This window comes from Cardiocondyla obscurior, linkage group LG01 (genome assembly GCF_019399895.1).
Source record: "Cardiocondyla obscurior isolate alpha-2009 linkage group LG01, Cobs3.1, whole genome shotgun sequence".
Taxonomy (NCBI): domain Eukaryota; kingdom Metazoa; phylum Arthropoda; class Insecta; order Hymenoptera; family Formicidae; genus Cardiocondyla; species Cardiocondyla obscurior.
Window position 1 is genome coordinate 8,541,366 of NC_091864.1, and position 27,577 is coordinate 8,568,942.

At 43.0% G+C, this 27,577-nt stretch overlaps 5 protein-coding genes and 1 long non-coding RNA gene across 8 annotated transcripts in view; 2 read left to right on the forward strand and 4 right to left on the reverse strand.

Moving 5' to 3' along the window:
- Positions 1 to 27,577, reverse strand: part of LOC139104993 (uncharacterized) — a 130,383-nt gene that overhangs the window by 15,204 nt on the left and 87,602 nt on the right. The gene's annotated exons all lie outside the window — the stretch shown is intronic.
- On the forward strand, positions 137 to 2,360 carry LOC139104977 (uncharacterized). Its single transcript, XM_070660797.1, has 2 exons — positions 137 to 495; positions 823 to 2,360. The coding sequence occupies exons 1-2, from the start codon at positions 418 to 420 to the stop codon at positions 1,867 to 1,869; spliced, it is 1,125 nt and encodes a 374-aa protein (XP_070516898.1). The 5' UTR covers positions 137 to 417; the 3' UTR covers positions 1,870 to 2,360.
- Positions 2,635 to 5,781, reverse strand: LOC139104869 (glutathione S-transferase 1-1-like). Its single transcript, XM_070660602.1, has 5 exons — positions 3,973 to 5,781; positions 3,794 to 3,852; positions 3,568 to 3,709; positions 3,316 to 3,483; positions 2,635 to 3,112 (listed from the first exon to the last, which is right to left on the reverse strand). Exons 1-5 carry the CDS (start codon positions 4,111 to 4,113, stop codon positions 2,867 to 2,869), a joined length of 756 nt encoding a protein of 251 aa, XP_070516703.1. The 5' UTR covers positions 4,114 to 5,781; the 3' UTR covers positions 2,635 to 2,866.
- LOC139104898 (glutathione S-transferase 1-like) lies at positions 5,913 to 12,002 on the reverse strand. 2 transcript variants are annotated; one of them, XM_070660664.1, is made up of 6 exons: positions 11,558 to 12,002; positions 7,773 to 7,921; positions 7,096 to 7,154; positions 6,730 to 6,871; positions 6,487 to 6,651; positions 5,913 to 6,285 (listed from the first exon to the last, which is right to left on the reverse strand). In XM_070660664.1, the coding sequence occupies exons 1-6, from the start codon at positions 11,604 to 11,606 to the stop codon at positions 6,139 to 6,141; spliced, it is 711 nt and encodes a 236-aa protein (XP_070516765.1). In that variant the 5' UTR covers positions 11,607 to 12,002; the 3' UTR covers positions 5,913 to 6,138. The 2 variants fall into 2 exon arrangements, with proteins under 2 accessions (XP_070516765.1, XP_070516774.1); XM_070660673.1 differs by lacking the exon at positions 11,558 to 12,002 and adding an exon at positions 8,487 to 8,644.
- LOC139104926 (glutathione S-transferase D1-like) lies at positions 12,250 to 16,779 on the reverse strand. The gene is made up of 6 exons (XM_070660711.1): positions 15,310 to 16,779; positions 14,484 to 14,744; positions 14,133 to 14,191; positions 13,913 to 14,054; positions 13,559 to 13,726; positions 12,250 to 13,467 (listed from the first exon to the last, which is right to left on the reverse strand). The coding sequence occupies exons 2-6, from the start codon at positions 14,622 to 14,624 to the stop codon at positions 13,312 to 13,314; spliced, it is 666 nt and encodes a 221-aa protein (XP_070516812.1). The 5' UTR covers positions 14,625 to 14,744; positions 15,310 to 16,779; the 3' UTR covers positions 12,250 to 13,311.
- Positions 22,741 to 27,577, forward strand: part of LOC139104815 (cyclic GMP-AMP phosphodiesterase SMPDL3A) — a 39,811-nt gene continuing 34,974 nt past the window's right edge. The window contains exon 1 of one of the 2 annotated variants that reach the window (XM_070660531.1): positions 22,741 to 24,008. The gene's annotated coding sequence lies outside the window, so the exon portion shown is untranslated. The remainder of the gene's footprint in view (positions 24,009 to 27,577) is intronic. The other variant, XM_070660528.1, reaches the window with a different exon arrangement.

Genomic DNA, 27,577 nt, shown 5'->3' on the forward strand with positions numbered 1-27,577 from the left:
ATAGAGATTTAATTTCGACTTGAGTTTATTCTTTTTAAAATTTCGAGTAAGTGTGCCACGGTATAAAATTACTCTACAGAACGTATCGATTTCGACATTCGCCACGACGGATCTTTCACACGGAATGATCGCTTCACTTCTCGACGGATTTTGATTTGTAGCGCGCGGGGAACAATGGATGATGAAGATGGGATGCGCTAAGTGTGCCAGATATTGTCAGGACAGGTTGAAAGAGGTGGAAGCGAGGAATGGAGGAGGGTAAGAGCAGCTCCGGGCTCATCCTCGAGTTACTTTCACTTGAACTTCTCGTGTAGTGATCCTCCAGACGGTGGGAGCGGATCTCCTTATCTTCCGCGTAATTCGAACTCGTGTGATCTCTTGGTGATCTCTGGTTTCCATTTTAAAAGAAGAAAAGACATGGCGCTACGCAAGATTTTCCAGTCGTGTCTTTTGAGCTTGCTGCTCGTCGCCGTCGCAGACGCCGAAGAAGTCTTCGTAAGTAGCGAGAACTCGAAGCCTAGTGCATTTTATGTTAAATCGTATTAGCTGTGCACACCGATGACGTCATGAGCGAGGAATTGCTCGCAGAGGTTCGCGAACGTTGACTCCCACGTGTTTGAACGAGTACGGGGAAAAAATTTTGTACTGAAGAGTTACTTTCATGACATTTGAACTTATTATTTTAATTATTAATTGGACGGTCCATAATTTGATAATCCATAATTTAAGCCCCGCAGTCACTATGACGTTATAATAATTTTTAATATGAAATTTAGTATGTAATTTTCTCTGTATGAATAATGTGATTGCTCGCTTATGCAGAATACCACTCCGCCGACCGTCAGAACGAGGTTCTCTTGTCACAACCGACCTATGGGTTTCTACGCGGACATCGAGGCGGACTGCAGAGTATATCACACGTGCGACGATCATGGGAACAAGTTCACTTATCGGTGCCCTGAAGAGACGGCCTTCCGCCAGGATGCCATGATATGCGACCATGCGCACCTAGTCGACTGCCGGGCGACGGTTTACCCGTCGACTCATCTCCCGGACGGGGACGTCGACGAGGGACTTTCAGGTTCCTCGACCACATCTCCGGACGCGAGCAACTCGCTCGACGATCCCAGAATGTCGTTCTCGCGCTCCTTCCGGGTGGTCCAGCGACCAGACGTGTCCGTGCCTAATAAACTCCAGTCCGGTTTCGTTTTTCGCGCGAGTCTGTTTCTACGGAATCAGAATCAGAATCAGAATAGGAACCGAGGAGAACCTGCCACGGATACTTGCGCGACGTGCGACGTCGACTCTAGGGCTACAGCTTCTACCGCCCGACCGTTCGCCAAGTTTGATTCGCGCAGGAATGAGCCGGCTGCGCCGAGGCGATCTTTCTCGGAGGTCGGCGATAGAAACGCCGTGCAACATTTTACTCGATCGCCGGAGAATAATCAACGTTCGCCTTTTGTGATGCCTCCCTCGGGTCACCGAGACGTTCGTCCATATTTGGAGACTCTGCGATCGATCCAAGCGCACGCGGGCCACCTGAAGTCTACCACGGAGATCCCGGTACACGCTCTAACGGTATCCTTGAAGCCGCTGGTGCCGAACGAGCTAGAGTACGATCCTTACTACCCCAAGCAACCAACGTCTACCGAGGCGTATTACACGCCCAGCAGCCGTAACAAACCCGATACCTTTCGGTTCTCCAGCTCAAGTCAGACACCGGTGATCGCCACGCACCGCAATCTCGCTTTCGAGATCCCGCCTATGCTGCCCGACCTGAACTCTTTGGAGGATCTGGTTGATCGCCGAAAGTTCTTCTACATTCCACGCACAAACGTGAAGTCGATATCGCGCGTGTTTGGTGTTTAGCAATCTTAGCTGCAATTAATTAAAAAATGTTAAAAAAAAATTCTTTTTTTTTAATAAAATATAAATTAAATAAATTTATTTCAATTAAATTAATTAAAGAATTTTTTAATATAAAAGTTTCAACTTTGTTATGTTGTGAAATGAATTGTGCACTGTATGCTTATTGTATTTCCGTATTGTATTTTTTTATAAAGCATATTTTTTTTTATTCTTAAAAAATCTGTCTAGTATTCGTCTGTCCATTGCGAGCCATGTAGCGAGACAATTATTACTGGCTAATAACAAGCTAAAAATGCTAAATGTCGAAACGTTTTTCGTACGTTATTAAAGAAGATCAAAATTGGGAAAAATTTAAGAGAACTTTAACGTTGCCAGAACTTTGTCTGTCGATAAGTACTTAATTACTTCGCGGTAATATTAATTACTTATAAAAATAAAATTAAATAAAAAATTTATATTTTAAACTGGTGTATTCAATATATATTTTTCAAAATAATTTTACCTTATAACTATTATGAGCTGAAATTTAGTGTTTTTATATGTATAAAGAAATTAGTTTCAAGTATTTAGCCCGATGTTTATAATCTTCAGTAGATTATTACCCGACACACGATACGAATGAAACATACATTAAATGCGATAGTCGTGTAAAAATTACTTTGCCGTCAGTCGGAACCTTTTCAACAGACGGGAACAAGAAGAAATTGTTTGAAAATTACCTTTAACATTAATTTGATGATAATTTCATACAATAATTTTTTCAAATTGTAACATTAAGACTTTTATAGTAAATGTAATTTATTTATTTTATCGTGCTTATAAATGTTACTTTTTTATTTTATTTTATTCATACGTTTATATTTTTTTGTATGCAAAAATTAAGGAATAAGTGCAGAAATATAAATATTCAAGATACTTAAAAGACATTAAAAGAACGACATATCATTATTTTAAATATAAGAAAACTGAAATAATTTTTTCGCTTTATACACTATAATTATTCATTTTCTTCTTGTTCTCCCTCCTCTCCACCTTCTTCTCCACCCTCTTCGCCTTCTCCTTCACCTTCACCTTCTCCTTCATTTTCCTCTGTATTCTCTTGCGCAGCCTGAGCGCCTTGAACCATTTGTCTGAACATTTCAAGGGGTTCACCATTCGCCTTTTCGTATCCAGGTGTAGAAGTTTGTATTCTTTCTAACCAGTCGGAAACATTTGGAAACTCTTCTAAGTCGAATCCAAAAGCCTAATACCCATATCAAACTAATTAATTATAAGTTTTAATTTTAATTAATTTTAATAATAAATTCGTAGATTTCAAGAATTATGATTAGACTAGACATTTAGATATTCCCTGGAGAACAAACGCGAAAAAATAATCTCGTGATATAATTTATTGTTACTTCGTTTTAAAAAACGATCGATTCATAACCGCATCGTCGATACTACCTGCGCCGTGGTTACGGACGCGACCAAGGCGAGATCAGCTATTGTTAAGATATCTCCGGCCACGTAATCTTGACCTTCGAGAAAGATATTCAGAAGTTGAAACGCCCCTGTCAAGTTTTCGTATTGCACCGGATCGTACGTGTCTGCCTCTTTTCTCAGCACGGTCATCTGCGACAAAATATGCCAAACACGCAACAATTTACACGCAATCGTAGTTTCGTTTATTTACGAATAACGCAACTTTTCACATACGTAATAATTGTATACGCTCGAGTACAGGGATCCAAAATCGAAGTACAATCGCTGGTTAACCCTCGCGCGTACCTCTAAATTTCGAGGATACAGCGAGTCGTCCGCGGCATACTGATCAACCAAGTAAGCCATGATAGCTCGACTAAAATACGCATATTTTTTTAATTTTTTTTTTTAACGAATACCATAATATTAACACCGAAAACGTTAAAACGCCTCTACAGACCTTTCAGAGAGCTTAAGATCGTCGTCGACCAAGAAGGGAATCGTCTTTTGCGGATTTAACTAGAAAATAAAATTACCCACCCATCAATATTAGGAAATATTGCCATATTTAGTTCGCGATTTAAGCAAGATTTATCTGGAAAGAATAATATTTCACTTCCAATTTTTTTTTTTTTTTACCAGTTCATATTCCGGCGTCAAATGCTCGCCGGCCATTACATTCAGTACTGTCAACTTCATTTCCAGCCCAATCGCTTCTGCCACGAGCATGACAGCTCGGCAGGGTGGACTCGGCGGGATATAATACAGCTGTGGTGGCATACTTGGTCTTAAAACGGCTCTGTACGCCTATTTTTTAAGTTGTTATTCACGTTATTCGTCGCGTGGTCTTCGTAGATTTTTTTATATCAATTTTCGCAAATTAAAGAGAACAAAATATTCGTGCCGCGAAGCTTCGGGTTTGCACAAAGACTGAGCGCCGTTCTAAACTATAGCTTCTCGTCAAATCGATATATACCGGCATGTTTTTTAAATACGATTGCCATAGTTCTGGCCTTTATAAAAGCTTTATTAGAGACAGCCGCAAATAAACTGATAGCTATATTGATGTCTTCCTTAATGATAGAAAGCAACTTGAGCCCTTGAGATTTGTGGAAAAGATTCGAACAAATTGAGCAAAGTAAGGAACACGTGTAATCCTGAAAATATTAAGAATAATTTGAAATACTAATAGATTAAACTGTCTACTCGTCATATTTCTGCATGTCACATTGAAATATTACGGACGGACCGCAGTTCTCACGTGTTTCTGCGATTATCAATTAATAACGAATGTAAGTGCGGGCTCGCACGCCACAATTATCGCCATTATTGAACTATTAAAGAGTAAAAATACACATCGAAGACGCGATAACTAGATAAACAAGTTTGTTATGTGCGTTTTCGTTAACGTACATATAAAAACTTGAAAGCAAAGATTATTTTTCTGAAAAACATGATGCTGGAATAAAAGCAGAATAGAATAATTATAAATTTTATTTAACAGTTTCTAAAAAAGAGAAATTGTTCCTGAAGAAGAACAACAGTTATTATTTGAAAAACTGCTGTAGCATTTCATTAGCTAGCTTGGGGATATTAACGTCAAAAAATTTTCTTTCGTTAATTGTTAGTTTAAAATAGCGATGTTTAAATATCACGCGGCGTGGTCGTTATGAAATCTTCAGACAAATAGTAAAACAGGGATGCACATTCAACGCGCGCTGCTTCTGATTCACAGCGCTCATTCGTTAGCTTTAAATTGCTCTCATTTAAAAACTACTGTTCGGATGGAATTTTACCACGGGAAAAAGTTGTTTCTCGTACAGGAAAAAAAAATAAAAAAAAAAAAATAAAATAAAATAAAAGTTGCATTGTGCATTCCACATGCGTGAATTCTAGGACACCTTACACAGACGCGTTACATAAAAACATGCACACATAAAATAACTCTGCAATGAGTAAAAGAAGATACTTCTATCACCGCGGTTGCGTCTGATATTAATTGGATTTACGAAGCCTTCGAAAATGCTTTGCATATATACGACGTAACTTCGCGACAGTTGATAAGACGGAATTTACCCGTTAACAAGATTTCAAGGAGAAAGAAGAAGATTTCGGTCCGGTCTTGCGGAAACTTTTTGTTCACGACAAAGCCAACGCGGGTCAAGATTCTGCAAAGATGTAACGCTCCCAGGAACTATGCTAAAAGTTCTCCCGTCGTCAAGTGACCAGCGAAGGTGAGATTTTCGAACTTTATACCTATGCAATTAGCAGAAAATGTATATTATCCTGGCGTATTTTAATTATAACCTTTACCAAATATTGTAATAAGTAAAATAATGGATAATGAAGCAGAAATATTGGCAAATACATAAAATATAAAAGTTTTACATTAACCATAATTAAATATGACTTATTTATAATACTAATAACTTAATTAACGTATTTATTATTTGCTTGATTAATATTACGTTGGTTGCAGAAGACAAATAATAATAAAATTTTTTCTTGATAATACTTTTTGTCTCCTCTTTGCCTAAGTTTAATTTATTTACGGGATAGAATTAATTTAAAAAAATTAATTAAAACGTTTAAAATTTTTTTTAATTAAAAATGTTATTCTTTTCATTAATAAATTATATATTACACACCAGTTTAAATCGTCATTTTCTTAATCTGTTTAATTGTAAATCTTATTTGTGCGAGATCGAAATCCACAATGTATAAAAATATTCTGAAGCAAATTAGTGTGAAAAAATATCGAGCCCCCAACGCGTTACACAACTATATTAAATCTACATTACAAAATTACTTATTTTTGCGGAGATTGTCGACGAAATCCTTAAACGCTTTCATACCGGCACTTTCGATTTCATTGAACTTAGGTGCTTCGGATTGAATTCTGTCGTACCATTTCAAAATGTTGCTATATTTGCTCAAGTCGTGGTCCATAAGCTGCAAAAAAAAAACCGTCAATATTTACGTTGCTTATTCAGCAATTTTCAATAATTTAGAAAATTATATTGACAATGTTTTTTTTTAACAGAAAGCAAATTAGCACTTTTATCTAAAAATCTAAAATATACTAATTTTATTAGTATTTTAGCGATCCGCGTGTACTTTGCGATTGTTTTGTTTACGAGACTCGTTTTCTACCTTAAAATTCGAAATGGTGACGACCAGGGCGAGATCGGCAAGGGTCAGAGTTTTTCCAGCCGCGTAATTCTCCCCTTCCAGGAATTTGTCCAGGAAGGACAGAACGTTGTTGATCTTCTCGAACTTCGCCTGATCCGGAGTGACGCCAGTGAATATCAGCGTGTACTGTAATTAGCGTTCGCACACGTACAGTCATTCGTTGATCATTACGTGTAATTTGCAAAGTATCCAAGGATAACTTACGTAATAATCGGCGAACGACTGGTATAGAGATCCCAGGTCGAAATACAGCCTTTGGTCGACCACGGCTCGTTTCTTCGGCTCTTTGGGATAGAGAGAATCGTTCTTGCCGTATTGATTGGCCAGGTAGGTCATAATCGCGCGGCTGCGAGGCGTGCGAATAATTGATAAATAATTGGGGCACTTGTTTTATCGACAATTACGCGAAAAGTTATTATTTTACATGCGCAAATTGAAAAACCAGCCATCACACAACTACTTTTGATGTAGTAGCAAATTTGAACAATAAATGTAGATTATTTTATATATGTAAAAATTAAATTGCAATATTTGGTGAATATTAGTATGGAAATTTTAAAAGATGCGTACCTCTCCCACAAATACACGCCATTGTCGTCTAACGTTGGAATTGTATGTTGTGGGTTCATCTATGTTAAAGAAAAAAAAATTACTTTAAAAATTTCTAACGACATTCGAAACTTGGAATCTATTGTTGCTCGAAAAATCGCTCGTGCTTTTTTTAATATTAAAATATATTTAAAGCATTCTTTTTAAAAAGCATATCTTGTTTCAAAAAAATGTTCTATTTTTATTATAAATTGATGCATATACCCCTTCAACATTAATATCGATATTGTTATTGCGAAATAAATTTGTGTATAAAAAAAAGTCAGTATCAAGAGAAAAATTAAATATAAACAGAATATTTAATGCTGCCGTTACATGAAATATTTTATCATTTACATAAAATGTTTTTATACCTTTAATATTTTCAATAACAAAAATATTAAAAAACGTAGTAGCGAATAAATTGTCAATACATTCGCAGCATGAGATTCGTCTATTGAATCCAAAGAAGATTCCAATTTTACATTTTCCGAAAGTTCTTTCAAAAATATTAGAAAGCGGCAAAGTATTTAATAATTTATTTCAAATAAATAAAAATTCTAGTGCTATTTTTTTTTCGCTCTCGTGTCTTCAAAAATAAGGATTTAATTTAAATGTCACGCTTGCGTAACGTTAACTATTAAAAAGCTTCAGATCACCTTGAGAAATTCGGGTTTTAGGTGCTCGCCGGCCATGAGGTCAGTGTTCTTCAAGTTTATATCTACTCCTATAGCCGCCGCCGCCAAGCGCACGGCTCGACATGGTGCACTTCCGGGAACTTGGTAAAGATCGATGGGCATCTTAAAATCTGCGAAAACGTGCGACGCGCTATTAATGAAGCGGCCAGTAGTCTAGGTGATCGATCGCCACGTCAGGCAGTAAGAATCGCTCGGGTAGCGAAAATAGTAAAACTATTTATAACGAAAAGCGAAAATAGATGATTGTTGAAGTAGATTAAAAGAAAAAAAAAAAAAAAATTTTTTAATAAGCAGGGAAATACGAGGGAAACCAACTAACATATCGAGCGACGCAATCTCGCGAGATATTTCGAACAAATCTAATTTAAGACATATAAATTCGTGTTATCAGTTAACGAGGTTGAACCGGCTCAATAATATACGCCACGCGCCAACAAACCCGTTGCTTTACACACTCAACTATACGCACTGAAGAACAGCATTCGCAACTTTTCCACGTTCATAAATTATCACGTAACGAGGAGCAATTCGAGCCGCTCGTCGAGCTCCTCCTCGCGCAAAACGCAACTATTCGCGATCGCTGAGGCGGTCTTATCACTCCGGTGGTTTCGGCGAGTTGTTGCGCGAAGGTGAAAAGGGACGCGGAAAGGGATGAGAAGTCGCGGCGGAACGAACCTGCAAACTCCACTCTTCGAAGACGAGCGCGGTGAGATTATGGCGAACTGTCTGACCGGCACGGTCGCGCTGCGCAATTTATAAAGAGCCGCCGGCACAGCCTCTCCAATGTACGCACGCAAGAGGGAGATCGATTAAGAGAGGTTCTCAATGTTTACTGGTGTGTCGGGAGCGTCGGCCACTCGCCTGCGACTTTCGCACACGTACCCCGATTACGCGGCGTAATGCCGATAAGTGATAACGGTTCTCGGTGCCCGGCGAGGAAGGGGGGGGGGAGCGATACGTGACTTATTAAGAGCTAGATCGAGCCGTCCGATCGCGAGCGGCGATACCTCATTCCCCCGTGAATCGACCGCCCTTTTGTTCCCGCTCACGACATTATCGTTCCGCCAGACGCGATTTTTTTGCGGCTTTGGTTAACGAAATTTACATAAATTCATTACTCAATGTTGCAACGCTGGGTGAAAGAGGTTCGCGATGTGTTTGCTTGAAATGGGCGAGAAAAGTACCGCTAGAAAAGTATCTCGCACGCTCTGATAAACGGAATGATAAGATGCGCGCCGGCTTGAGTAGCGATTTAATTCGCGATTGGTCTCGTCAGCGTTTTTCGCGCACCGGCTTTTCATCCGCTGTCCGGTATTAATTAGCTTCGGCGTATTGACGATTCGTGACGGAAAAACTTGCCAATCATGGTCCTCCTTGCGCATCGCGAAGAAACTCGAAAGTTCTATGTTATCGCTGCTCGGGGACTGACTCAGCGGGATTCGTATCGAGCGGAAAAAATGACGTTGATCTCATCCACGCCTACCACTTGCTGAAGCAACATTAGACTCCTTTTCAACGACCGACGAACCTTATTTTACCCGAAAATAATTATTTCACCTTATGAATTTATTACACTAAATCATACTATTAACGTATTAATTACGTTCCTATAAATATTAATTTTATTTAATTACAAACAACGTAATTTTTATAATTTGCAACTCTGCTTTTGAATTTTGGATTTGCTTTTTCAACATTCTAGTTGAAGTCTACCATAAGTCCTCGTGGAACAACAGAACGCGATGTAGCAGGTAGATATTTATTTCCCTCCTACGAGTTACGTAAGTTTCAGCTTGCTCGAGATTTCATCTTACGCAGAAACTGACGGCGGACAACCACTGGACAGCAAGTGAAAGCATTAGATGTCTAGGCAACCTTGGAGCTCAAGGTTTCGCCTTCCTACGATGTGTTGCGCGTTCATCGCGTTGCGAGCGTCGGGCATCGCTGCATCGTGCGAATGCAGCGAGCGAGGACAACGTGGTATTCGAAGGTGATCGTTATCAGCGCGAACAAGCAGACATTGGGAAAGTGAAATTGGTCTTGAAGAGGAAAATTGTGTTGTTCCAACAATCAAAGTGTGACTCTTGAAAAGTCAGCGATGAAAGACATCGAATTTTCTGACAAATCTCTTTCTTTCTCTCTCTCTCTCTCTCTCTCCCCTTTTACCCTCAGACTCTTATTTGACGCTAAAAAAACTTGTGCGCTTTTCTTAAACGATGTTTATTTCAAGATCAGATACTTCGGTCCGCGTATTTAAAAAGTGAATCAATGCTTGTTCTAGCATTCGCTAGCATACTCGTTATAAATAATAATTCGCGATAAATAAAACCAGGATGTTGCGTGTATGTGCGTGCTAACTTTGATTTTCCCATTACATAATACCTCGGCTTTTGTCCATACTGCGCGCTAGTGCTCGCTTCCAATTAACCCTTTTAGGAATCAATGACCGTAGATTCAAACGTCGAATTTAGCTTCCGTATATTTAATAAAATATTTTATCAAATATTAATGCAATGCAGAATAAATGCTACTTGTTTTATTTCAAAATATATAAAACGCGAGGCGTTTCAATTATTGCAGTGCCACGATCTAAAGTGCACGACGAACTAATGGAAGTGCGATCGATCGCCAAGTGAACGATCGTTCGTGGCACACTTTTTTTTTTTTATTCCAGAGCTACGCAAAGTTGATGTCACGTTTCCACGCGAGGCTGACGTTATGATCGAAATAAGTGCGTTTTCGAGATGGCGTGTCGCAGATGCGACAAGTCTCGCCACGTTCGACGCAAAACCGACGGTTTTAATTGCGGTCGACTGGCCGGCAACTTTTCCAAAAAGAACGGCATTATCGCGTAAGTGGCTTCTATCGAATTATTAGCTGCTTGCGGTCCGGCCGGCGTTTAAACTTTTAACAGAATTACACTCGGAAGTTTCCGACAAAGCGAATTAATTTGCCACGAAGCTAACTAGCATAAAGCGATTAAGTTAATAACGCCGATAGATTATCGCAAACTGCGAGATCGGACTAGTCCGGAGAAGGTTTTTTTCCACGTCGCGGTATTAAGATCGGATCTCGTCGTGTGACTTTATCGCAACGGCCTTCTATAACACTTCACAAGACGAATTGAAAATCATATATTGTAAGTGAGGAATTATATTTCAGAAGAAACTTGCCCTTTTTTTTAAACGTACCCTTTGAAAAAGATATAGCTGTATGAGAAGACAGAATTCCCGAACGGTTTACTCTTTTTTTTCTAGAATTTTTTTTTCTATTTTGTTATATAAAAAAAAACCCGTTACTATAGAATTACCTTGTATAGACTATTCTCTTGCAGAGCACCAGTTAAAGTTAAGTGGATTTTAACTGCTTTCCGCAACTGAAAGTATGTGTGCTCTTAAGTGTGTCGTTGCTCGAGCAAAAAGAACGAGCACGGTTTGTTTTTTAACATTTATTTTTATATACCTAACTTTTAATTAATTAGCGTGATTTGATATAAATTTAAATAAAACTTAAATTTAATACAATTACTAACAATCTCATTTGTATTACTTTATTACTATTCTAAGGTAAAATATTAAATGTGTGGATGAGTTCGAAATTAATATAATAATTATCAATTTAATTATACAAAAAAAAAGAAAGAAAAAAAAACATTAAATATTACATTTACATCGAGCAATATTTTCGTGCTTCTCTATTCCGTCGATTAGTTTCTCAGATTACTTTTTACAGATCTTACGACTTACAAATATCTAGGGAGTCGATCAGAGAAAAGGCAAAATCGCGTCGCGACATATCCGGGCAGCACGAGTCGCCAGATGCAGCAATGGTTTCTTGCCGCCTTGAAACCTACTGAATCCTACGACTGCGGTACGCATTTCCCGCCTCGTCATCGTCATACACCGGTTGCTACTCATGCTAGTCGTTGCGTAATTGTCCGCAATAATGTGGCAGGAATGGCCAATCCTGCCCGCGTTTATTATCGAAATGGCAATGTCAACGGAAATTAAACGATACACGGTCGCGTTGATATGCGGAGCTCGGCGAGAAAATTGGATAACACTAAGCACACTTTTGTTATCAATTATGCAATATATGTCGCGTCTTTCTGCCTGTCATTGGTCTCACAATCAGAGATAACTCGATATACTGAGACAAATATTAGTTACTGTCAAATCCATATTTTTAATGATATTTATGACGATAAATATGATTATATTTATTATATGTAATTATATTTTTTAAATTAAGATTTAATTACTTACATTTATCGTCGGAAATATTACGAAGTTATAGCTGGTTTCCAAAGTAACAGTACTTTTCTCTCGACGTGTATAAATAGAGCTGTACTAGTTTGAGATAAGACGTTTAAACTTTCGATAACAATGTTATTATCGCTGGTGCGGTAACGTTGATATTATGTTGTTAAGGTCAGAAAGATAGTCCAGCTGTTAGACGTTTATTCAAGTCATCGGTATGTCAACTTATGCTATTTATTAAATAACGTTACATCTACGAATTTCTTATTGCTCCGAGGTTCAATTGTAATAAATTCTTTTTTTTTCGGTCTGTATCTGAAATTGTCAGCCTTTTCAATTTTTTTTTCTGTCTTGAAACGCGTCGAAAAAAAAAAAAGGGAAGTGGGCTTATTTTTTCCCCCTCGTTCATTTGCTCGTTATCTATTCCTAATGAGTTCTCTTGTCATCGTCTGTAATTCATTTTTACACTAATTAAGTAAACGTGACATTCGACTGTTAATCCTCGGCAGATAAATGAAAACAACATCTTTCTTCTGTCGAAAATCAATAATGACGATCGCTTTTTTTTTCTTTTTATTATCCGCGTTATCGATGATCTCCTTGAAAAGCGCAATATGTGTCACGAAACGTGTACACTTCGCATGACTGGTCGTTACGCTGTAATTAAGAGAATGAAGTGTAACGATGACAAGGCGCGGTGCAGCGCCGTTGACTTTATGTAATTCGCGGGTCGACGTGGCCATTATATTCTTTCAACGTTTTGCCAGACGAATATTGATTCTCGTTGGTTTTATAAATTTTATAGCGGGCACACTATCCGTGGGGACAAGTGCGCCTGTAAAATTACCGAGAGTTGAAGTGTCGTGAAAAATAAACGAGTCCTCCGCTTATCCCGCGAGGTTAATAATAAATTAGCCTCTACACGTGCATATTTTTATCGGGCTCGCTCTTACAAATATATAATCGTGCGGAAAAAAAACCCAGATATCGCGCGCCGCGACGTCTTACTCCAAATGAAGAATTTTTCGAGTAAATCAGCGTTTCAGTAACGCCTCGAAAGCGATTGGTATTACGTGGTTTATTATAACAGAGCCGTTGAAACGCTCGGCGGGCGCGGTGTAAGAAGCGAATTTAAATTCTATAAGGCGTAATAATGAGATTCCATGTCTAATCTCGATCTCAGGTAAACGAGTTACTATCGATCCCGCGCTTTGGGCGTGCACAAATATCCCATATCCGCGTTAACTAGATTCTTGCAGGTTCGCGTGGTACATCTCGGTAAACGCTTTAACGCCCATGGCGTGCACCTCCTCGAACCCAAATCTCTCCAGGCTCTCCTTGCAGCGATCGTAATAAGCAGCGACGTTATCGTAACGGCTGATGTCGAAGTCGAAACACTGCAACCGAGAAATTCACCTCGGCACATGGTTTTTCGTACGACCGCGCGATACGAGGCCGTCCCCCGTCGCGGAGAAAAGGGAGACTTACCAGCATCGTGCAAATGGTTGTACTAAGAGTGAAGTCAGCGATTGTCAAATTATCACCGGTCGCGAATTCCCTACCGTCGAGAAGAGCGTTCAGCACTTGAAATGATTTTTCCACCCGAGCGACTTCTGCCTCGTTAAGAGAGTTGGCCAGGCCTCTGCATATCGGGAACTGCACAACAATCCGTATCAATGAGTGATATGGAGAAAAAATTCGCACTGATGCGATTTTAGATTTTTTAAATCATTAAAAAAAAAAAAAAAAAAATATATATATATATGAGTGGAATTTGTTTGAATTATAGTGCAGTTCGCGAATTGTAATTCGAAGGATTGTGAAATGAATACTAGTACGTACAAAACATTTCAGAAAGCCGAGATAGAGGCTGCCGGCATCGAAATACATCATTTGATCCACCACCGCCCGCTGTTTCGGATCTTTCGGATAAAGAGCGTCATTTTTCGCGTATTTGCCGACTAAATATGCCATAATAGGGCGACTGTAACAACGCAAATTCTAGATTAACACTAACGATAAGTTATCGATACAGATTTTAGAATATGCATCCCGCACGTACCTCTCCCATAAAATAAAACCGTCGTCGTCGATGGTTGGTATTGTATGTTGCGGATTCATCTAAAATAAGATAGCTTTAAAAAGAATCTGGGGACACGATTTTTTATACTCGCTCGTTTAAAAAATGTGCACGCTAAAAATTATTTAATGTACAAAAAGAATTAAAAAAAAGAAAATTAACATAACTATAAAACTTAATAAAAAATAAATGCATGTTGAATGTAAAATTATTAAACGTCCATATAAAAATTAAAAAGTAATATAGTTATTAGATGTACAACATATAAACATATATTAAATGTTAAAAATATTAGATTTGTGCAAAAAACGGGAGCGACGTGAGCTAAAAAACCTGTACGAATTCTGGCGTCAAATGTTCCCCTTTCATGGGATTCACGAGCTTGAAATTAAAGTGAATGCCCAGTGCTTTTGCGAGCAGCATAATGGTGCGACAAGGCGGACTTGGCGGTAAGTAATAACAATCAATCGGCATTTCGTTGCTGTTTCGCTCTCCCTTGTTGCTTTGCACTTATCTCTCTCTCTCTCTCTCTTTTTTTTCTCTCGCGTCCCACTCAGTTCTCCTTCGTACCGGATTTTTATACTGCAACTTCAGCTGAGGAAAAACTTTTCGAATTTGTAGAAACCTTAAATCTACATCTACGCGCACACCGACGTGCGGATTTCTACCGTGCTCAGTCTCGAAATGGAACAAGATATTTTTACGAGAAACTTTCCCGATCGTTTCGCGCGCGACTCTTAATAAGAACAAACGCAATTTATCACAGATGAAAATATTACGCCCGAAGAGGAGACGAGGCTGCGATAGTTGGCGTCGGGAATTCGAGATTGTTAAAGTGCTGAAATGATAATGAAGCTGGATGTGGAGTAAAACGTTGGGAGTTAAACTAGGCGTGGGAGGGGGAGGGGGAGAATTGAATTTGTCACCGTAAAAGAGCAAGTTTGTTATTAACGTTCTTTGCTAATTTTAAGAAAAAGGGGGAGAGGGAAAGGCGATGAAATTAAGCGTTAATAGAGCGAAGGGGTATTTGCGGCGCGCAAATAACGCAAGTGGTCGGGTCTCGCGGGGAATCGCGGCAATCGCTCCGTTCCAATTACCGTTAATGCAGTAATTCCGCTAATTAACGCGTCGTTTAAACGGCGCTGAATGCGATCCTTACCTGCGAAGGCCGTTCGAGCCAATTGATACGAATCGATGATACTTGGGACACGTCAGGCATCAGCTTAATTAATTGGCTTGGCGTGTATCGGAGCGTGACGCTACGACATACCGGAAACGTTCGTCGTCTCTCTCGCAAAACGAATGTATCGCGAGAAACTACGTGTGCAAAGGCGAGGAGAGCACGCGCGCGCGCGTAGAAATAATTCGCAAAGTTGCCATAGCGATAGCGCACCGGCAAACAAAACCGCGAAACTCCAACGTTGACATTATCCGCGACGATCGAAAGTTCTCGGTAAGGCGGGATCGATCGGCTAATAAAAACGGGAAAGACGCCCGATAAATGGAGCCGGCTTAATACATGCAAACGAAAAGCACGCCAAGAGATACGCTCTTTCTCTTTGTTCCGAAATTTCCTTTCACTCGAGAACGGTCGGCTGAATATTTCACTTCAGGAGGCAAAATTCCGTGCGTCGTCGGCACACAAATTTTGACCTCAATTTCGCACATTTAACTTTCGTTCCGGCTCCGTAAATTAGTGATTTGAAATTCACGGGCCGAGCACGTGGTTACGCAACACGTGAGATAAGCTGGAAAAAAAGATTCGCGGAAAATTAATTTTCTCAGCGATGGCTGCGTCAATTTTGATATCTAAGTTTTAATGAGAATTTTTCTCAATTAGGTAAGAACGAGTTTCAGATTCGATCTTTCATTCGGCGCCGTCAGTTGGACCGAAATTCCGCCGACCGCGTTTTCGAGAGCGCGAATTCCCGGCGATATAGTTTTAATTAGCTCCGGAAATGCAGGCTCAAGCGGGCGGGCTGAATGAGAAGATCTGGCACAGGATCGCACTAATTCGGAGTATCGCGCGCACACGGTAGACGTTGCTAATTGCATCGGTTTGGTTCCGGGTGGCAATTTGCGGCGGACACGACGCTCTATTGACCGACACGAAAGAAGTCAAGTGGATTTCGATCGGGCGCGTTTTACATAGATACGTGCGATCTACTGTATTCCCGGCGACCGGATGTAACCAGCGGACGGTACCAGCTACCCCGGTGACTTCCGCGGTCGATAGCACGCGAGGTTCTCGGCAATTCCTCAAAGAACTGATGAATCGAGAAAAGAATCTTAAATATCACGACATAAAAAAATAAAAAATAAAAAAAAGCTCACACGTACTCGTCGCAAATAAAAAGCTAATTAGTCTTAACAAGACTCGACGCGTGCGCTATCAACGAATCGCCGGAAAACGCCTGGGGAAGACGTCGTACAGGAACTTCTAAGAATCTTCCGATCGCGGCTTATAAGTATGTAACTTTCGCATTTTTTCGCACGCTGTTCGTTCGTGGTGCCTCGGTTAATTTTTTTTTTATTTTTAATATTAAAGTCCCTCGAAAAGAAACAATGCAACTACAGACGCAATCGCAAAGCTGCCGACCGATGATAACGCCGCGGAGATGCGTCGGCGACCGGCGAGGTTAGTTCCCCGCTCGCTTGGCCGTTATCGCAGCGAGCGTCGGGCGTGTCTGCGGCGCGATTATCGATTAGCCCCGGCAAATCCACTGAGATGGAAAATGAAATAGCCGCCGCGGCCCCGGCCCTGCCTCTCGCCGACCGACGGGCGAAATGCGTGATCTATCAGCCCTATCGGCCCGTCACGGCCCGCGCGCTCCGGGATCGCGGACACGCCGCCGGCCGCGGTAATATGTTTTAATAATGGGGGCATAATGCGCGTAAAACGCGCCGCGCGTCGACGCGTACGCTTGCACTTATCGGCCCATTCGGCGCCCTTTCCGCTCCCTCCCCCCTGACGCCAGGTTTTATTGGGATTATCAGCGCACGCGAGAGCGCGCGATCTCAATGTCCGACGCTCGTTCCGGTCAATATGACCGCTTCCGCCACCCCCGCGTCCTTTCTCCCGGCGAAAATCCGATACACTTTTGTTTACGCCACGCCTGAAATATTAAATGACCGGAGGAGCGCACGATAATTATCGCGCGGCGCGCGACACTAAAGCGCCTGTAACATTGACGCCCTGGCCGGCCGGCACGTTTACCTGAATTATCCCCTTATGAACGAATAACGGCGAGAGCCTGGGCGCGTTATCCGCGTCCATAAATATCACGTCGCGGGCTCATCGAAGATGACCGAGCAATTGGGGCAAAAATTATCGCCGCCAGCGGATTGGCGAGCGGGCCGATACGTCGATACCGTGTCGCTCCCAGCGATTTTCGATTTAATTCGCCCTCCCTCTTTCAACGCGGCGAAGGTTTCCGGCGACGAATAATTATGACGCCGGGTAAAACAACGGCTCTCGTCGAGAAAGTTTGATTTCAAGGGGAGTGCGATTCCTTTACGCTCGCGGCCTCCCAGCGGGCCGCCGCGCCGGAACGTCCCGGTCAGCCCGAGTCAAAGACGTTGAAAAGTAAAGCCGGGGCAGGTGAAAGATCAAAGCGGACTCCGCGAGGACGCGCGACGTCGCTTTATGCCTTTCCGGCCCGTTTCGCCGCTGTCACTCGAGAAGTAGCAAAGACGTTACCAGTTCCAACGAGTTGCGAGGAGTTACGAACTGTTCCCAACACCCTTTCCCGCCCCCAAGACGCAAGCTTGCTTTCCCGCTACATCGCCGAGGGAATCGGCTGTCACGGCGCGGCTCTCCTGGAACCGCGAGGTGACTGTTTTGTTAAGCCGAAAATAGCAGAAATAATTTACATTTTTATTCGAACTTAATTGCAAAATATTCATATTTAATACAATAATAAAAAATTTATATGCAATCTTATGTGGTGGTTCAGTATATTATTTTTTTGAGAGGAGAGGGTAGTATTTAATGCAAAAGATTAGAAATGCTTCGAATTTCTCGTATTCTCCGCGAGAAAAGGATAAGAGCTGAAAAAAAAGGAGATAGGGAACGGCAGAACGTCGCGCACTAATCAGTATTGATAATTGAAGAATTAGCCGGCGACATGAAAACGCAAGAGTGATAGTTGGCCGGCGGGACATTGCTTTAAGAAACTCGAGGCTCTTGGAAATAATTTTCGACCGGGATGGGAAACGAGAACTTCACGGACTCGCGAAAGTTATTTCATACTACTTTGATGCAGCCTCGCTCGCGCTCGGCGCGCTCCCCCGGCTTGGCTATACAAAGACACTCGAGTTTCGAAGTTGGTGGATTACAACCAACTTCGCCCGCAATATGTAACTTATAGAATTTACAGATACTTCGGCGAAAATGGTCGAGAGCCATTAGCCGTGCTCGACATGTTTCCCAGATACGAGGTAACATACTTGCTACGTAAGCCTAATCTAAACTAGTGTCGGGTCTTTATCTACGCTGCTCACGCGGACAATTCAATTCTCCCTCGCGATACACATGCACGAGTCGAATTAACAGCTGTTTCGCAATTATTCTGCACGATTTTCTTAATTTAAATTAATTAAAAAATTTTTTTTAGTAAATTTTAAGACTCGAGTTTTAAAAATAACACTTAATTAAAAAAAAAAAAAAAAAATATAATAAAGTCAGAATTGAGTTGTATATAACTTTCTGTTAGGGCTCTCGATACGTAATTCCCACCCGCACCTGAGCGAGCTTCGAAAAAGGGACGTTTATATTCCGTCCCGAGATTACATTAAAAGATAAAAAAGTTGCGGCCTTATCGGCGTCTTCTATATTGTGTACCCTCGACGCGATACTGCAATTAATTCTTAATGGACTAAGTTTGCCGAGGGTCCCGAAACGATCTCGGTCGGACGTCGCGCACGGTCAAATCTGCGCCCGGCGTTTATTTGCTTCGCCGATAGTTTCGGAACTCCAGGCGGCGCGTACATATACACACGTACGCCGGAAATCGGTCATCCTTCGAAGTACACGCGCGGGGATATTAACACAACGGACGCCGCTAACTCTTCGTAACGACGCGCGTAGTGGAAACGCATGTAAGCAAATGGACAAGTGCAAAATACACGGCGGAGCGGAGCACAAACGAGCGGCCGGGAGCTGTGCATACACACACTGGGCCACGCCACCGATCTAAAAGCCCGAATAAGCGTGCCCGACGGCTAATGAGAAACGGCTAATCACACGCCACCGCCGTGCTTCGTGCCCTCTCGCGTTCGTTTCGGGCCGAAAAAACCACCCGGACGTATCGAAAAACGGTCCTCCGCGCCTCCCATTAAACGCACGCCGCGTCGCTCCGTAAATCACCGTCCCGATATTTCGCGCGTAGCCTCGTCCAGCCAGAAATATATGTATTTTATCCCACGCTACCAGGCGGCTGGAGGGTGCTTTCGCGGTTAACCCGCTGTTATTTCCACTCCCCGGTGGGAAGAAATTCCGCGGGGTTGCGTGCGGAAAACGTGGCGCGTTTGCATAATATTAACACGGGGCAACGTATAAAAGCGCGCGCGTTGTAATTAGCATACTCTCGCTCGCCCTCTCCCCCGCGACGACAGGCAGGTGACACTATCGCGCCCCGCCGCTTATCCGCGTCTACGCGCCCGGCTATCGCGGGCTCTCGTCGCGTCGCAATCGTCGCGAAATGTCGGCGCGAGTCATGCAATATGTAGCCGCCGGACTATTTGGGGGGAGGCATCCTGGATCTGTTGAAGCGCGACTGATTACTGGCGGAATATTCACGATTCCGCAGCTGTGTACATCTCCGTCCCATACACACTTGCACGTATGCGCGCGCGTGTGCATATACACGTTGTATATTTCACGAGAATTTGTACACGGCCGCCACCGTTTGGTTTCCTCTAATCAAACAACTGATACAATACCTATGCGCAGAGAGAGAAAGAGAGAGAGAGAGAGAGAGAGAGAGAGAGAGAGAGAGATTCTTGCCACCGCTGCTCGAATATTCCTCGTACTTGCATCGTAAAGTCGATATTCCCGGGACGCATCGATACTCAGCGAGAAACGCAATTTCTGTCACGCGCCTAGCCGCTTGGTCGCGCCGAAGAAAACGCGTGCTCGCAGAATCCGCAGAAGTAAATTCCGTTGATCCCAGTTCAATCCTCTCCTCCGCCTCCCCCGTCTCTTCTCCTTGTCGGGGTTCTTTTTTCGTAACACAAGGAAGGAGCAGCTGTGCCCGCGCGCCTTTGGCGAATCCGAAGGGAAGAGGGTTGCAACAGCGAGCGAGAGAAATAGAGAGATGAGGAGATAAAAAGAGAGAGGAGACAAGGGGGATATCAAACTTTGCGTTTGCTTTCTTCTTTCCTTTTCTTTCTTTTCGCAGCAGTGAAGGCTCGCCTTATCTGTGTAACCATTCGGCACAGTATCCTACTTCGCTCCTTCGCGTACTTACGTACTTCCGGTTTTGACAGCAAAACGTGTGAGATCCGCCCCGTGTTTCGTCATACTCACCCAATTCCGCGGCGGCATGACGCGGGAATGAAATATGCATGACTAACCCTACGCTTACGCGCGTTATCCGGGCCGCGCGGGTGTTACCGAGATATTTACGATACTTCGAGATTGCGGAGTATCGGCTTCTCGAGAGGGAGAACACCGGTACCGCCTCGCGAGGGAAAATCCAGCGGTGGATTCTTCCGGTGAAATTATCGAGAAACCTCTCTCGAACTGCCGCGTGTCGCCGTACTCGCGTGCTCGATGAATGAAAATCCGCCTCCATCGTTAAATCTTAAGCGTGTCTCGAGAAATATTTCACACGAGTATGACGTTTTCATGCCGGGACGTTAATATTTCAACTCGGAGGTTAAAAGATTATAAGAATATGATATACTTTCGATTACACGTTAATCTGATCTTGGATCAATGATTTATTCGAGAAATCTTTGGCAAAAATAGCATCCGTTAACGTTATATAGACTTGTCACTTCTGCTTGTGCATATACGAGAACCGAAATGCGAGGAGCTCCGGCTCGCTTACTAAATTAGCGTCCCGTCTCCGCCCCGGGCTCTGCGAGCGATGCGACCTGCTCCTTATCTGTAACCACCATGCCGCTACCGGACCGGTATCCACTATATCATCCGACTGGCACCCTCCACGGACTTTGTGCCTATCTTCCTCGTCCTCGTCCCCGGGCCCTCGGCTTCCTCGCGCACGCACACCGGCGTGTGCACACGACTGCTCGTGGATTTGGTTACCGTGAGCCGATGCGCCGGTTAGACGGCTCTGCTCGGAACACATGCTTTGGTATTAATTTCCCCGCAGTCTGCACCGCTGATACGCGCGTTTTGACAACCGTATTCAGCGAGCAACCGAGTGAGCACGCGTTTCTGTTACGCGGAGAGAATTAATACTTTCGAACCCCAATTATACGACGTTTCTAAATTTAACGTGAATCAATTACTGATATAATTGAGTATAAATTTATCCCTAGAGTTATCATAAAATTAATTTTGAGCTCACAATTTTTTTTACGAGCGTCTTATCGCGCGAAAATCATTTTCTTTCATTTTGTCTAGAACTTCGATTGTCGCAATTGAGTTTGTAGCAGTGTAAATTCTAATTATAAATTTCGCCTTTGTTAGTTTGATTGGTTAAATGCAAAAAAAAGTATTGCCTCGTTTGCCTGCGTAGATATTATTTATCTGCCTCGTAAAATATAACACGAAGAATGCCGCGAAGGAAGACAACGGGATGGTCTTCATGGCGGAAGATGCAATTATTAATAAGGCCCTTATAAAAGTTTTACAACCGTCGTTAAATTTCAACATCGATTGTAGAGCAAAAAGAGCATTTTTTTTCTTCTTCAAACAATTAGCATGTGCTATTACAAATAAGCGCAGGTCGTTTCTCGCGTTGTTATACAAGTACCACCTTACGGGCTTACACATTACATATATTTCTCAAATATATATTTAAAAAAAAAAAGCCTCTTTTTTTATAGTTTCAAGTACCTTACAGAAGAAATTCATCCGTTTCGTTTGATACCTTTTAGTTTCCAGTAATAGGTACCAGCCGAATAATAGGAAATAAATGCGAAACGTAATAATTCGTGGTACATAATTAAAGAATATAAAAAAGCGTGTAAAACAAAATTAAAATACGCAGTTTTTCAAGTGTAAAGAAAGTCAGATCTTCATGAAGGATCCTTTTTACTTTACAGCGCGCCGTAAACTCCCTCGGCCGAATGATCGCGTTTCTCGGTAAACAGCAAAGACAACGTAATATCAGTGATATGGCGCATCCTAGATATGCCTTCGCGAGAATAGAGTCAGGATAAAAAAATGATCCACATCCAATTTGGGGAAAATCGCGCACGCGGCGGTGGCGTTATTTTTACGAGGACGCGAGTTGACGTACGCGTCGATGTAAACCCGAAGAAATGTCGCGGTGGAAGCGTGGAAAATTGAACAAAAAAAAAAAAAAAACTGGATGAAAGAACGGCGCGTATACATACGCGTCTGCTGCCAGGACATTCGGCTGGAAGCAACGGGCGTGACAGTTGATAGAAACATCCTAAGCGACAATGACATCCGCCACGTGCGGGACCCGCTGATCGAGATTAGTGGATGCTAACTGCGTAAAGAAATAACGAGAGGAAAAGAGAGAACGAACGTGCGAACAAGCAGAAAGTACGGTATGGGAGACGAGATGTGCACGAAAGACCCTGAAGAGACTCTTGGCCGGGGATCGAAGGAAGCGCACTTGATTTCTGGTTAATAAAACGTTATGCCAGACATAAAGTGATATGGCGATGTATCGCGAGTTATAGCACAATCGAGGTAGAACGGCAGAGGGGAAGGGTGGAGGCAACAGTAGAGAAAGCCACTGCGGGGCTACGTGTTGCGGTGGCGAGAGAGACTCTGGTCCGGGAGTAGACTGTAGAGAGATAGACGAGCAGGGATCTCGGGGGGGGGGTGCACGGGAGATCACGCGGCGAAGGGGGACACGAGAGCGCAGCAGAGCGAGAGGAACACAGGGAAAAAGAGACACAAACTTCCTCTCACACGTACGCGATACGCTACGCCACTGGTGTACGCGTAAAGAGCATGTTGTCTCACGGTCACGCGTGTGCGAGGTACGTAATGGGTTGAAGAGAGCAGAGAGGGCGCAGTCGCGAAGCTGGAGCCACCCTCGCGACCCCCGGCTGCCAGCGCCGGCGTCGACGGCGTCGGCGTCAGCGTCAGCGTCGGCGGCGGCGGTGGCATCAACCCTACCGGAACACCGTTCCGAGGAGGCAGCGAGTTCGACTCGTGCCGGGAACCAAACCGCACGCGGCTCGTCGATCGTTTACCTCGCGCAGGCGAGGGGGTGTTTTCGCTGAAGAGTAGCGTCGCGACGCGGCGCGGAAGCGCGGCAACTTTTATCGTCGTCCCTCTTCCGCTCTTATCCAAGCGGCGAACTCGCGCGGCGAACTCGCGCGGCGAACGACGCAGCATCCGGGAAACAGGATCCGTTCGCGAGTGTAGAGAGAGATTTCGCGGTGCCGGCGCGAGCGAATCGGGGGGGATCGTTTGCCGACGGAGAATGTAGAGCCCCGGTCGCGAGAGGAAAGAGCGTTGAGGACTCTATCTTTGCTGCGGAGGAACGGTATTTCTCACTCGAAACTGCTCTGTGATTTATATAAGCCGCGAGTCGTAAATCCGTGCTTGATCACGGAGGAGAAAAGGAAGCGGTGTGTGCAGGTGTGCCGTGTGTGTACGTGTGCCCTCTCAGGTATGACCAGTCACGAGTGAGGCTCTCCCTGCACCAGACATCCATTCTCGCGGAATCACACGGACACGTAAGTGCTGATTGCCTTTCGTCCCGCGGTCGTAGGACGCTTTATTACTCCGCTCGGTTCGAGCGGCGTAAAACGAAACGAGCCCCGTCGTTCGCGCCCCGTAAGAGTTACGTATATATAATTTCACATTGAAGATCTCGCTCGTTCACGAGAAGGGACAAGTAATTTTATCGTTTAGAGACTTAGTACTCGGCGATGAAAAGACTCGAGAATTTTGCGAGATGTTACCGCGCAATTATAATTTTTTCTTCGTCGCTCGCCACATTAATAAAACCTACCGTTAAAAGATTACGAGACTTTGAGTGGTCTTGTTATCATAAAAATGTTGTCTGACGTTTAGCTAATATTTTCAGTTCATTCTTCAATCGCATTTCGACACCTGAGCGCCGATTGTTAATTATTTCAGCCGAGAGTTTTCATCTATTCACCGCAAAACCAACGTTGATAAAAGAACGACGATAATGTGACTGTTTGACATTTAGTATTCGCGGTAAATAACTGTCTCGGTTTTCTGTCCTTTTTTAGCAATTTTTTTTTATCTACAAAGACATTTGGCAAAATGATTTAACTCGCGAGAGACTTCTCTTCTCCCGCGAGTATGACGTCTAAAAGTCTGTATTTTATTAAAAAATTCAAAAAGTATTTTTATCCCAAGGTCGAAACGTTGTTTTAACATAAACGCAATAATAATTTTTCTTTTTTTCACGAAATGACGCTTAATAAAAAAATTAATAGAAAAAAAGTTTAATTTTTTATTTCCTCGCCATTCAGCGTTCCAAATGCATTTTTTCACAATCCGCAAATAATAAGCTCGCGAGAGACTTTGAGAAGAAGCGACGGGAAGCTTTATCAGCCACCACTCCGTCGAAATACAAATTCATTGATTTTCCGATTTCGAACGTCGTGAGACGCTAGAACTGCCATCCGTTATAATTGAGTTGAAGCTTCTCCACTCCTAATTCACTGCTTTCCTTAAACGCCGCATCCAATTTACACCGCTCAGTGAAATCAGAATTCCGCGGAAGAAGTTACTTCAGTATCCGATCTTTCGCAAATGCATCGTGAGCACCTTTCAAAAATGCACGATATCGTTTATTATAAAATCGATGAGACGCGTCTAAGTAAGTTACTGCATACGTTACTGTAAAGAGCCTCGCAAAAATGACATTATTAGCTACGTTTATCGAGAGGCGGCGTAATTGAGAATCCGCAGAGGGCATTAAAGACGCACCGTTTTCTTGATCGCAGCGTTACGTAATCGTCGCCCGCCTTGCGAGTGCGATCTCCCGAAAGCCGAGAGCGCGGAAGTTGATCGAGTCGTCTAATTGGCAGCCCAGGCGCGGCTTTGATCTGGAAATTGCAATTTCTGTTGTCTCGGGGCGCGGCTGAATTGTTCCTGGGCGCCGTCTGTTTGCGCGGCGCGTTATCGCTAAACGAAACAATCGGTCCCGCCGTCGCTCTCTCGCCAAGATACGTAAGCCTCACTTTAAAACGTTTTCCTAACGGAAGATAAATTATTACGAATCCGCGTTAAGCCCACGTGGCGGCCGGGGATGCACAGAGAATATATTAATGCGAAATGCATCGCGCACCCTCGCGGCCCTTCGCTCCCCCCCTCCCGCGAATGCAAAACTAACATCTGCGTTATCCCCGAGAAACGCAAAATCGCTTAAGCGCCGTCTTAAGCGGGAGGCGGCGAAACTTTCGCTATATCCGTCTGACAGTTATCCGATACATTACACGCCGGGATACCCGATATATTATGCGCGCGGCTGGTATATACGCGCACCCCCGCCCGCCCCTCTCACGGATAATTTTATTCCAGCATGCGAATTCCAGCGGCACGCGCGAATATTACGCTTCTCCCGACCGCGCGCGAAGCGAGTGTGCGTGGACCGCGCGAATCCCGCGGGGCGCGAATGAAATCGCGGGCGATTCGGCGTAATGATATTACGCGCCATAAATTTTACGCTCGGGAAAGGAAGCGGGGCGGCGGGAGATAACTCCTGAACATCGACCGATGTGCCAGACGCGTCGGCCTCGCTTTCATCTCGTTACAAGCTCTAATGCGCGAGCAGAGTTGCGGCCGCGTCTGCCAGAACTCGACGATACGTGCTTTTGCCCGAGCTTTGTACAATTAATCGGCGTTTCCGTCGACGGGCTCTTTCTCTCTCTCTCTCTTTCTCTCTCTCTCTCTTCGTTTCGCGGCAGCTTCTTCCTAAATTTCGTCGTGGCGATTTGCCCGTCGGATTAGAAGGAGCAATTATGCGCGCGAGGATTACAAAACAAAATTGCGAGCAACGCGGTGACCGAGAACTCCGCGAACTTGGCACGCTCACAAAAACGCGAACGGAAAGTTTAAAATGCATCCTAAGCGTGCGTTAATCGAACCGTGTACTCGCTTTTATTCTGGCTGTTCGGACGCTTATTTTTTACTATGCTCCTGTGCGATTTCAAAGAGTCAAGTACTCGGATACTGCGCTAGCACAAAAGTTACACGAATCGGGCAGGATTATTAAACGTTATGTCTCGCCAAGGTTTTAGCATTACGACGCGGAACTTGTAAAAAAAAGAAAAAATATATCAATTTTTGTAACGCCCAATGCGCGCAGCCATCATACACATGTCGTCAAGTGAGCTTCCGATATATATTATGTCATAATATTATATATGATATTATATATATATAAGAAAACGAAGGAAAAGAAACATCGCGGCGAAATAGAACTCGGGCGAATTCGGAGTGGCGTCGCGTTAATAATATTCCGGCGTTGTGATATCTATCAATTTTAATTGTCGGAAAACGTCGAACAAAATACAAAATAAATGCGTCGCTATTTCCGGTGCTCGGGGTATATTGATGGTGCATTAACTTGCCGCTGCAGTTATCGCGAACGATGTTTTTCGATAATTCGCAGCCGCCGTTTCTTCTCGCAAAAGTCCCGTTAAATTATGACGTTAGAAATTAAATTGAGTATTTTTTTTCCCCGCGTGTCGTTCGCGACAAGATAGTTTTTCTCGCGCGATGAAACAATTCGCGGTGTAGTAGTGCTTTCTATATTGCCGATAAATAAATAGCTAAAAATCGCACGGTTTATTTCTGACGTAGGACATGGGCGAATTAAATTGCACGCTAATTTATGTGTTTAAAATATTAAAAAAATTTTTTTTTATATCGCCGAATATACGCGACAAGATCCAAAGTTTGTTCGCTTCGATGTATAATCCAACAAAAGAACACAACGCTTAATTTTTTTTTTTAGCAATATCCGCATACAAAAATTATAATAATAAAATAATTTAAGTACTGACAGAGATATATACACGTCGGAGATTAAATTATGCAACGCGTGCTTTTGTTGTGCGCAGTGTAACATGGGCGTGTGTTTTTACGTAAAATATTGTTATAAATAAAGCTATAAATAAAGCTGTAGATATGACGATTTGATGCAGACGAGTGCGATGCAAATTAAGCCGCTTTTCGAGGAAGAGTCAACGATACTGCAGTTTTTTTTCCAGAAGCATCGCTTCCGCCGTCATCAAGGGACTCGTGCGGTGGCAGGTTGACG